At 44.6% G+C, this 11,693-nt stretch overlaps 1 protein-coding gene across 1 annotated transcript in view; it reads right to left on the bottom strand.

Annotated features, from left to right (window-relative positions):
- Window positions 1–11,661, bottom strand: part of LOC107112231 (putative ferric-chelate reductase 1) — a 12,515-nt gene extending 854 nt beyond the window's left edge. Inside the window, exons 1-6 of the mRNA XM_015413328.1 lie at window positions 11,596–11,661; window positions 9,735–9,821; window positions 9,141–9,238; window positions 3,972–4,030; window positions 306–440; window positions 174–199 (exon numbers count right to left, since the gene is read on the bottom strand). Coding sequence (XP_015268814.1) covers window positions 174–199; window positions 306–440; window positions 3,972–4,030; window positions 9,141–9,238; window positions 9,735–9,821; window positions 11,596–11,661 — 471 coding nt within the window. The remainder of the gene's footprint in view (window positions 1–173; window positions 200–305; window positions 441–3,971; window positions 4,031–9,140; window positions 9,239–9,734; window positions 9,822–11,595) is intronic.
- Window positions 11,662–11,693: the final 32 nt, after the last annotated feature.

The raw sequence follows: 11,693 nt of genomic DNA, 5'->3' as shown, positions 1-11,693 counted from the left end.
ACATCTAAAAACCAGCAGCTATAAACAGGAAAGCAAAACACACTCCTTTAAAAATAATCAACTTCTCCTACTGAAGAAGACATTCTGTTTTACAACAGTATCACAGTTCTAGATAGCTATAAAACAAATTGCTTAAGACCGGGGGGGGGGGGGGGGTATGGGGGAATGATTACCTTTGCTTGTGAATCGTCATAAATTTCTAAAAATGTAAAAGACAGGAATGTTACTTAATTCTGCTTTGCCTTGTTGCTTTATTAAATACGGGCAACAAACATTGGTATGTGTGAATTAGAATCAAACTGTACCTCTTTTTTTCAACCAGAGATTTACATCCAGTGTGATGGCTATTAATGCCTCCCATCCCACAAAGCCGCCCATGGTTTTAACCATCCAGTGGTCAGGAGAGTTGAGCATTTTTAGACCCAGAAATAGGTCAGCATCTAAGATGAAAAAGAGAAAAAAACACTGCAAGCAAGTTACATTTAGGCAACAGCTCCTTTGCAGCACATTTCAGTTTCCTGTTCCAGATTCTAAGGGCAGTTAATACAATCGGTAGAATCAGTGGTAAAGTTTTTCAAGGACTGCACTCCTTCAGCCGGTCTGTGGAAGACTGTACAGCTGACTGCTTCTTCAGTTAAAATAAAGTTCCCTTGCCTTTTTTCCAACAGGCTGTTTGTCTGTGCAGAACTGCTTTTCATGGAAAGGGGGAAGGGACACATTTAGTCTTCCTCCACTGTAGTCCACAGGAATATAGTCCAGAAAGTACTACCATTTTATTCTGTCAAATGGATCTCAGTGACCTGATTCACGATAGTCAATCCTGCACCTGCTTCAGAAGCAAGACTGAGGCCGTGATCACACGGGCAGTTTGGCAGGACACAGCTTCTCCTCCCCTCCGGATCAAATGGGCGCAGTCAGACAGCCACATCTGTCAGGTGTTCCCCAGCCATACTTATATCCCGTCATAGGACGATGTTATGTATTATGATTTCTTCTGCATGCCTTAGCTTCAGACAGATGCCTATTAAAGACTGGTATCCTAAAATGCACGTTCTGATTGGCTGCTTCTGACAGCAGGCCAATCAGAGCAAAGGATTGAGACTGGAGGGAACAACAATTATTGGTCTTTATTTTGTAAATATAATTGTTTCTTACCGTTCACCTGGGCGTGGCCTTCCCAGCCCGGGATGTTTAAAAGGAGCTCAGGCTCCTATGATTTTTCATGTTGATTTTTTCTGGTTCAATAAAGCTGATTTCACTGTTCAAGAGCTGACTGAGTCTGATATATTTCAGACAAATTGGAGCCGGGTTAAAAAGGAACCACATCACAAGTGGTGTTTTCGCTTCCCCGCGCAGTCATTGCACATGGCTGGATGTCTGAACGTGGGGGAGCGCACGGAGAATGGATTTGGCAGTCTGAAGCTGCATATCCGTTCTGCCACTAGGGAGGCAGGTTTTTTAATTGCCTTTGTGTGCATGTGCGTGTATGCGCATGCACACTATGCACGCACATGAATTTTGGAAAAAGATTTGCAGTGTGCTCTGTGGCTGAGGCGCTGCAATAATGTGGATGCTTTACCACAGGGTTTCTCCATGGGTAACCTGCAGCAGGGTGCGCTGTGTGGCTGATATGCCCCGCAACACTTTAAGCCAGTTCAATTAGAGGTGGCACCATATTGTGCCAAGCCACCAGTGTGACCACAGCCTTAGTGTAATCATTCACAGAATCTATGTCTTGTTAGATTCTCAAGGTGTTTCCAGAAGTCTCAAATCACCACTCGTCTAGCCTTAGATGGCATGGGAGAAGGTGGTCCTGAAGGTATGTTGTTTCCAGGCCATACAGGACTTTAAAGGTCAATACCAGCACCTTGAATTGAGCCCAGAAGCAACTTGGAAGCCAGTGTAGATGGAACATGACTAGAATGATATGGTCCCTATGACCAACTCCAGTCAACACTCTGGCTGCAGCATTCTGTACCAAATGTAGCTTCTGGACAGTCTTCAAGGCCAGCCCCACATAGAGGGCATTACAGTAATCTAATCCTAGATGTATCAGGGCATGCACCACAGTGGCAAAATCTGTCCAGGAAAGGCTGCAGCTGGCTCACTAGCTGAAGCTGCTGAAAGGCATTCTTGGCCACTGCTGCCACCAGTTTATCCAACAGGAGGCCCAGGTCCAGGAGCACCCCCAAGTTCTGAACCTGTTTCTTTAAAGAGAATGTAACCCCATCCAGAATAGGGGATTGTCAAGAAAGAAGCCATCTTCAGAGGAAATGTTCCACTTAACTCCCCCCCCCCTTTTCTGGTTTGTTAACAACAGCTGTCACCCCCCCACACACCTACAGACAGTTAGTACCCAAGGTCATTTCTCAAACCTTGCTAATTAGCTCACTTGTTTGAGCTGGATGTGGATGGGAGGGGGAGAGAAAGCATGCTTTAATTCAGAATCTACCTCAGAGACAGCCCACCGATTGGTTGGAGAGAGTCAGGTGGTCTATTGCCCACACTGCTATAAAGTGTAGTTTGTGCTATTAGGTCTCTTCCTAATCCCTTTAACCTATTCCATCTCTACCTCATATGAGATATGCTGCTGTAAACTGGATTTACTAAAGCTATGAAAAGTTAATACCTATGCTGCAAATACCTGTAAGTGTATTTCTTGCTTTCTGTGTACCTGGAACTGCCACTGGAGCTATATTGCTTTTAAAATCTTTTGCTTTAATTTCCTTAATAAAATCCGATTTTACCTTAAAGGTGTGCTGCTGTGAGTTATTGTTGCCAAAAGCACAGGACAGGAGAGGCAGGAAAATCACACGCTGGTTTTTCAGAGGGTTAAAGAAAGGCTGCTTGGATTTTTAGAATGCTCATTCCCCCACCTGGTTCCCCATCATGTCTTCCAGCCCTGCAAACAGGCATCAAGTTTCCAGCTGTATCCAAGTCTCCTTGAATTATGGATACCAGCCTCCAGGTGGGACCTGGGGCTTGCCTGGACTTACAGCTCATCTCCAGACTGCAGAGAACAGTTCCCTTGGGAAAAAAGGATGTTTTGGCAGCTGAACTGTTTGACTATGGAAAGCTCTACCCATGGCTGCTGAATGTTTACGCATTCGATAGAAATAACCGTTTGTACTTCGGATTCTCTGAGACTCAAGAGAGAAATTTTCTCTTAGATTCAAAGCATATGTGCATAAAGAAATCCAATCAAACTGTCCTTGGTCCAATCAAACGGGTCTTTAGATCCGCCCCAAGCATGAGTGCCTGGCGGATCTAAAGGGACTGATCAGACAGCAACATCTGGGAACAGTGCCGCTTCTGTGTTCAGCCCTTTCAGCCCAGTGAAAGTCCGGGGCTGCCATTTAAAAAAATTCTTAGCAACATGCACATAAACATGTAAATGCGCGACAGCCGCAAAGCTCCACTCAAACGTTCTGGACAATTTCATGTTTCTGAATGGCCTGTGAAATTTATGAACTGCCTTAAGTGAAATGGTACCTAGAGGGAGGTACCACTGGCGGTGCTTTAATTATTCAATTCCGCGCATGCGCAGAAAAACAAGTACACGTTGAGGCGCAGATGCGCAGCCAGTATTTTTTTTTAAACCCCGACCATGTGACTCCTTCAGGTGGACACCGTCTAGACAATCCACCATGGAGTCTGCGCGCAGTAAGGGGATTCATGGGGGAGCTGTCTGGTTGTGCAACACTGGATTAAAAAGATCAGGATCAAATTAGAGCCGGGCTAATGGCAGGATTAGCTGCCCGTCTGAACGCAGCCCTTATGTATATTAGTTCCTTGCCTCTATCAAGCTACTCTGCCTACCGCTGGAATCAGGATCAGGGTGTTCACATTCCACTGTCGTTGCTGGATTTTTTTTTAATAAGGTGTATCCCATCAAAGTCATGCAAATTTCTAGACAGTCATATTCAATGGGAGCATTTGTACTTCTAAGTCAGAAAGAAACTTCCACTTACCTGCCAATACTTTGATGACTAATGCATTTAGCATGTGAAACCAATTAAAAATGAACCTCCTGTTGATGCAATGCAAAACACTGTGTTAGATATCTTTGTTCTTTAAGGAGTAAACATTAGGCAGTGGCAGGGATAAGGTATCATGCCTTCGTGTGATGGAATAGACTGTGAGTGGGTGGGAAGGCTCTCTTTCACTCAGTAACAAATCAAGAATTCCTTCTCAACCAGCACACCCAGAGCCATTACTGGGGGAAAATGACACAGCCGCTGCAGTGATGTATTTACTTCCCAACCCAAACCAGTTAATAAGGGGAATGTTTGTTTTCCACAAGTCCTGAAGCATTGGACCTCACCTAAGTTGTGTCATTTTCAAATATCACGGGATTGCAATGGGTATTATTTTTAGTTGCCAATCCGGAAAACCTATTTTTTTTAAAAAAAAAATGGTATTTGTGTGTGTGTAGTTGTGTGTGCGCACGTGTGTACTTGTGAGCCTCATTTTTTTTTTTTTAATGGTATTTGTGTGTGTGGTTGTGTGTGCGCACGTGTGTACTTGTGACCCTCAAAGTCATTACGACTTCTGGCGACCCCTAGTGGGGCTAGGATGTTCTGGAGAGATGGCTTTGATATGATCTGCCTCTGTGTCCTGGCCTTGGTATTCCTTGGAGGTCGCCCTTCCAAGTGCTTGCCACGGTCGGCCCTGCTTCGCTTTCGAGATCCGACGAGATCAGCCTTGCCTGGGCTATTAGATGTCCCTTGAAAAGAGTGCCTGAAGCCTTAGTTGAAATGTCTTGAGATACAGCAACAATATGGACAGCTTTTCCCAGGAATGTGATCCTGATGTGGGAAGGTGGCTTTTGATAGCCTCCTGGAGAAGCCACACACAACTTTTTCTTACTGTAATCTAGCAGTTCCCAATGTTGTCGGGTCTGCAAGCACTTTTGGAATTTCAAAAATGGGTAATGGTACCATCACAAAATGGAAACCATGAGGAAGGAGCCAATCACAATATCCCTGCTGCTGCTTTGGGCCATCACAAAATGGCTGCAAATGGGGCCAGATCAGCTCTGTTTTGCTGTTTGGTGTCAGTTTCCTAAGAAAGGGGTGGGTGTTCTCCCTGCACTGCCACAAGGAAAGGCTACCATGCCCAGAGACATAACGTCTGTCCCTGTGCCCAAGCTGAAGGCGTAGGGCTGCGACACACTTGCCCAGGATAATCTCCACACTTTCTTAGTGAGCTGGCTGTTAGAACATAACCTCAAGCTTCCTCATTTCCCCACCCCTGTTCCATTCAAGAACCTTTGGATTTTTCCCTTAAAAAGCTAGTGGCCTCCAGGAAACACTCTGCCTCTGTGAGTCCCATACTGGGGACCATTGTTATATTTCATCACAAAGAGAATATAAATAGGACATTAAAATACCCACAACCCTAACAGGACTCCACTTTATACAGACACACACACAGTAATATCCTTCCATCTTCCACATAGGATGCAGAAAAATTCAGCAGATGGCCACCACAAATAACTTAAAAGGAGGTTACTACTGTCATTACTCCTGCACGTTATCATCTACTACAATACACTGGACTCTATAGACAGCTGCAGAATCAGAATTTCATTTTAGCATAAATCCACGAGTACTGAGACTCAAGGAGCTGCGGTGGCTCAAGTGGTTAAGACGCTGAACTGCAGGCTGTGGAAGGTCAGTAGTTCAGCAGTTCGAGACCCGGGTGCCGCATGATGGAGTGAGTTCCCATCTCTAGTTCCAGCTCCTGCCAACCTAGCAGTTCGAAAGCAAGAAATTGCAAGTAGATAAATAGGTACCACTTCGGTGGGAAGGTAACAGCGTTCCGTGCACTTTGATGTTTAGTCATGCCGGCCACATGACCACGGGAACGTCTTCGGACAGCGCTGGCTCTTCGGCTTTGAAACGGAGATGAGCACCGCAACCCTAGAGTCGGACTCGACTAGCTTTCGAGCAAGGGAAGCATAAATCCACGAGTACTGAGACTCAATGCTACCTGAAATTCATGCCATCTGCTCTATAATCTTAGCTTAATGCCAGATGTGTGTGGACTGGTTGTGGTTACACAGTGATATGGCGGACTGTTCCTTGCACATGTTCAAAAATGTATTTGGTTATTATTTCATAGGGCCCAAAAGCTTCGGCTCTGAAAACAGGCCATGGTGAGTTCTTGCAATCTGAGATTTCTCTTCTAAACCACCCTTGTGACCATGTAAAACTGCCTCTCTTCATAAGATTAATGCAATTTATGCAAGAAAAACTGGAGAAACTCATAACAGTGCATGCATCTTGGTAATCACAATCTCACACCCAGTTTCATCTCTAATAATTATATAAGAACGTTTAATCAGACTTTGCCAACACAAAGGTTTGAATGTGGAGACTTGATCCTACCATCTACAATTTAAAGCCCACTTCTTTATCTTGGTTACAGTGAGTTTCAAGTGCAACAGCTCCTCGATTTTGCTAGCCATGTGTCCCCAGTAGAAAACCAGTATAGCCAAGACACAGACTGTCTGATTTCTCAGTGCGCCCGGACAAACAACGGACAGCATTGAACTCTGTTCCTATATTCTGAGTGCCAGTTCCCAGGTTACAAAGTCCGTGTGTCCCCCTCTCCCATGTTTCCCTTGGTCCTTTGGATTAGGCCTGCTCTGAGAGTTTTGTGCTCAGAGTTTCCTTCCCAGGCTCATACAGACCCAGTTCAAAGCAAGAAGGACGGGGTTCTTAAGGCTTCCTTCTTGTGCTGTGTTTCACACCAGAAATGGTCACACAGAGCTCACTGTTTGTCCCGTTGAGCGTTATACACAATTTTCCTGAATGGGGCAAACAGCAGCTCTCTAGGTTGTGTAAAGCTGGGAAAACAACACATGTGGGAAGGCTTTTAAGGCCCCCCATTCCCAATGTGCCACAGTCCCAATCTGAATCAAACCCCCCCCCAAAGTCCCCCGTTGTTATGGTGGCAGTCAGGCCTAACTATTCCTGTCAGTTCCACATGGATTATCTGAGCTGGGTTCAATGCTTGGGAATTAAGTTCGAACCATGCAACCCCCAGCACATGACTGATTGAGACGATCAGGGCAGACATGTCAGAGACATGCAGAATTTGTAATGTGTGAAGCTAGGGTCGCCAAGTCCAACCTTAAGCCGCAGTGGGGGACTCCCGGCTTGCTCTGGGAGTGCACGTGTGCGCGCGTGCTGCGAGCACGTCACCCTGAAGTGACGCGGCTGCGCCAGGTGGTCATCCAAGGGAAAAACATAAAGTTTTCCCTCAGATGATCGCGGCCCCGCCCCCGGCGCGCCCAGCGTGGCTGCGTCACTTCAGGGTGACGTGCTGATGCCTGGGACGTCCCGTGCTTTGGGGGTGGGGTTCCCCCCCCGGGGCCCGATCCACTGGCAGTGGGGAGTGGGCCTCTGGGGCGGGGGTTTCCCCGACCCCCAGGGGGACTTGGCAAGCCTATGTGAAGCAGCCCTCATAAGAATTACACTGTGTGTGTCTACTCTGTAGTCGAAGCATGGGAATCTACAGGTGCTCCCACCACCTCTCTTGCTTCCCTAAGGACCTGAGAGCCTTTGTAAGCATGTCTAGACTAAGTACGCTAAGAGCTCCCCAGTGACTCTTGACAGGCTTCTCCTTCTAGGTGGTTCAGGCCGGAAGCTGGAGTTCCATCACAGCCAGCAGAACGTAAACAACTACATGGGAAGCTAAGAGTGACAAAAGCTGTGTCCACATATTGCTGGGTATTTCACTACTGATGTGCTACAGCAGCCATTTGCAACTGGATTTTCTTGTGCAGACCAGTGCTACACAGATGTCAGATGCTACATGGTTGTCAGGCCATGTTATTAGGGTTGCCAAACCCGGTTTGGCAGGGGTCCCCCGCTTTTTTGGGTCCCCTACAAGCCCCAACACCCACTGCCACCGCTCTCCCTTGAGTGAGAGGAGGGAGAGGGGTGACTGCGGGCCAGCCACATGGCCTGATCTCCGCTCAGAGATCGAGCACGTGGAAATGCTGGCTCCCTGCAGTTAAAGGGGCCCCTTTAACTGCAGAGAGCTGGTGCCCCTGTCGGGCAGACGGGGGGACGTCCCCAATGTGATGTCATCACGTCGGGGATGCCCCGCCCCCCTTCAGGAACGCCTCCCCAAAGTCCCCCGTTGGGGGTGAAGATAGGACTTGGCAACCCTACATGTTATGGTGGCAGTCAGGCCTAACTATTCCTGTCAGTTCCACATGGATTATCTGAGCTGGGTTCAATGCTGTTGGGAAGCTGGGGATTTTCCTGCTTCCTCACAGCATCATGGTACATTCTTGCACCTGCTGGAGTTTCCCTGGTTTTTCTCTGTACTTTTTCAAATCTGGTTTACTGTAAAGTTTTGGGGAAGATCACAGTAAAACCCAGATGGCTGCCAAATGGGTGGATTTTCCCACCCACATGGCAGCCATTTCCCTTACCCTGGTCCCTACAGCGGCCATTTCTTTTTCCTTACCCACCCATTGGGGGAAAGAAGCTTTTTAAAAAAAAATCTGTATATCAGGTTCTCCGAATTCCTAGCTTTCATTTATTTAAGTAAGATTGTAGCCCTTTTCATTATGGAAATGTAAGTGGAAAGGCATGTCTCCGCAATAAAAGGGGCTAGAAACTTACTTAATTTTAAAAAAACGAAACCTGGGAATTCAGAGAAGCTGATACACAGATTGTTGTAACATGTATCAATATTAAAATGGTTATTTAAAAATACTGAAAAAGCCTCTGTGGCCTAGCTGCCTGAGGGAGTTGGGATGGCCACTGCCAGGGGAACGGGGCAGGGAAACTGCAGAAATCTCCCATGCAGAGACCCCATCGTCACTTCTCTACATCAGTAGCAACAGGGAAACTTCTCCACGTGGACACCACCTAACACTTTTAAACATGCAAATAAGCATGAAGAAAGGTACATGCATATTGTTGTTTATATTTAAAATGAATCTCCAGAAGTGTTGGCTGGCCCTCCTGAAAATGTCAAATCAGAACTGAAAGAGAACTGTCTGCCATATTTCTACACATTCCAGAACAGTTTTGGACAAGTTAAACATGCTTCTACAGCAAGAACAGTAAAGGTATGCATATGATCTATTCTGATTAAATGTATGATATACAAACCTGTTGTTTTGAGGAGAAGGACGGAAAAAAGCTATCAGTGGCTGAAAGAAACACAGAACCATAACGATGCATCCAATAATGGCATGAGTTTGTGCCCACTGTGGAAGAAGGAAAAATGTATGATTGAAATCCGCTTTGTTAGTACCTGTCAAATCACCTCACTGAGAAAGGGAAATTCCCTTAAGCGTTACAACCATGTTTTAATTTTTTTGTCTCAAAATTAATGCCACAAAAAAATTCAGTAGACTTTGTCTGGAGAAGCTGAGATTAGAGGACATGGCACATATTTCAGTTCTTAATCTTAATTCTTAATAATCTTAATGCTTTACCCTGCAGATATCCATTTTCTCACATATGTGAAGGACTAAAAGAACATCCATTTACAGCTAAATTACACCCACAGAGATAAACATTGCTATAGTGGCTCATTCACTCCCCAGTCTATGCAAACCCGACTACCTCGACAAATGTTCATATTTCTGCAGACAAAAAGAACCAAAACTTTTTAAAAAGTACTAAAAAGATCCTCACTTTCTAAAATTAGTTGTTGTCCAGGGTCTTAATGTCAGATTTTTCTTAATTTACACAACTTACACTACTCCATCCTTTTACTGCTACAAAGGCCAATACGAAAGCAGTTATTGTTGCAGCTACAGTTAGCAACATCATCCAGAAGTGAATCTAAAAGGAAAAGGAAACCAAAGTCTAAAATTAGAAGACAACAATAAAATATGAAGAATTGATTCTATTTAACTAGTATGCCACCATCATACAGAATGGACATTTAGAAAAGACACATCCTTTGTTCCTCAAGAGCCATGAGAATGATCTCTTCTTAAATAAAATTTCTGATTCTCTTTCACCATCTGCAGGCAGGAATGTGCAAACCCCAAAGCCCAAAGGAAGGTAACCAGGATTTACAGAGACTGATCTGCTTCCGCAGTAAAGGAAAAGCTGACTTGAATAGAAAAGGGCAGAAAATTGCACTCCTACATAAAGAAAGAAATCACAGGCACAGCATAACATACTAGAGGATACAATCTTGCTACACATGCCAATGCCATTAAAAAACATAAAGAAGACCAGGAGCAATAGTATGAAGTAAGATTTAGAGGTTTTGTTTGTGTCAATATGCCAGGGCAGGCAACTCCTAACATGTGAGCCAACAGTGGCACACCAGACCATTTTGCTTGGCACCCAGACCTTTGCTCAAGCAACCAAGGCACTGGCACCACCGCTGTGGCCAGTGGTGTGGGAGAAGGCAACAGGCATGGCTTATACCCCTCATTACCACCCAGATCTACACAAGGTGAATCCCATGGAGCTTGTTTTGCTTCAAGCATGTCTCCAAGCGCAACCCTTGTCTCCAATGCTCCCTTCTAAGCTGTGGAGTCTTGTGAGCAAAAATTCTACTTTGTGAGCTACTGGCATTAAAGTTGTGAGCAAGCAATTTGGCTACTGCATAAATTAGTTTGCTCTGGAGCCAGCCTTCCTGAGCTAAGACAAAAATGTGTGAGCCAGAGGCTAAAAAACTGTGAGCTAGATCACACCAACTCAGCTTAGAGGGAACACTACTTGTCTCCCCCTGCCTATTTTTATTTTCTGCAACACTAACATCTCCACAGGTAAATGCTGCATTTTTTTCCAGCACTTCGGACAAAAGTTTGCCTGCTGCCACAATTACTACCATCATGATTGAAAGACACACAACAGTTATGCAAGTGAGGCTGTTGCTTTATAATGCCTAAGACTGTGAAGTCTTCAGTTGAACTATGACTCAGGCCAAACTACACATTATATTTTATATGAGTTGCCAATGGGGACTCGCAGCTGCAGTATGGCTACAAGTTTCCATGGTGAACGCATGCAAAATATAACATGTAAAGAAAGACCTAGCCACACCTATTCAGGCAAGCTACTATTTTCTCATCCTCAGCCTCTGATATGCAATATAAGATCCATAAAAGTGACCCTACAAGGCTATTGTAAAACATTATGAAATAATGCATCTGAAATGTTTTGAACCCTTGCAAAATACTATATAAATGCTAAGTTTTGCTATTAAGCCAATTTGTATTTGAGAAAGGACAAGCAAGGTATTTGTTTTTAATTGCAACCAATTGTTAATCAGAAAGAAGCAGAAAATTTGTATACACTGTGAACGACAGTGAACTTTTATTGCTAACTTTCTAAAAGTATTACTATTCTTGTATGAATTGTTTTCATTTACATCATCATTGGTTCAGAATTGAGATATAAATCTTATAGGTTGATTAATAAATTATTTAAAAATCAACTAGTTTTATGATCGGTGCTGGTGAAAAGTTCAGATATACTTTCACCAACAGAAACTGGTCTTATAAGGTCTCTCATCAATTTGTATCTTGTTCTCTGGACCTAGCAGAATAACAGCCCTCTCTGTCCAGTCAGAGATCAGACTGATTTGCATACATACCTGAAACCAAATATCTTTTCCCAGAAGAGGCTTTTTTATGGACTTCAAGTACCTAGCAAATACCATTCCTATGCTGCCTGTGGTCATCCAAGCAACCA

This window comes from Gekko japonicus, unplaced genomic scaffold (genome assembly GCF_001447785.1).
Source record: "Gekko japonicus isolate JY-2015 unplaced genomic scaffold, Gekko_japonicus_V1.1 scaffold70, whole genome shotgun sequence".
In the NCBI taxonomy this organism is placed as follows: Eukaryota; Metazoa; Chordata; class Lepidosauria; order Squamata; family Gekkonidae; genus Gekko; species Gekko japonicus.
Note: the sequence above shows the minus strand (reverse complement) of the source record. Positions and strands in the feature narration are given on the sequence as shown.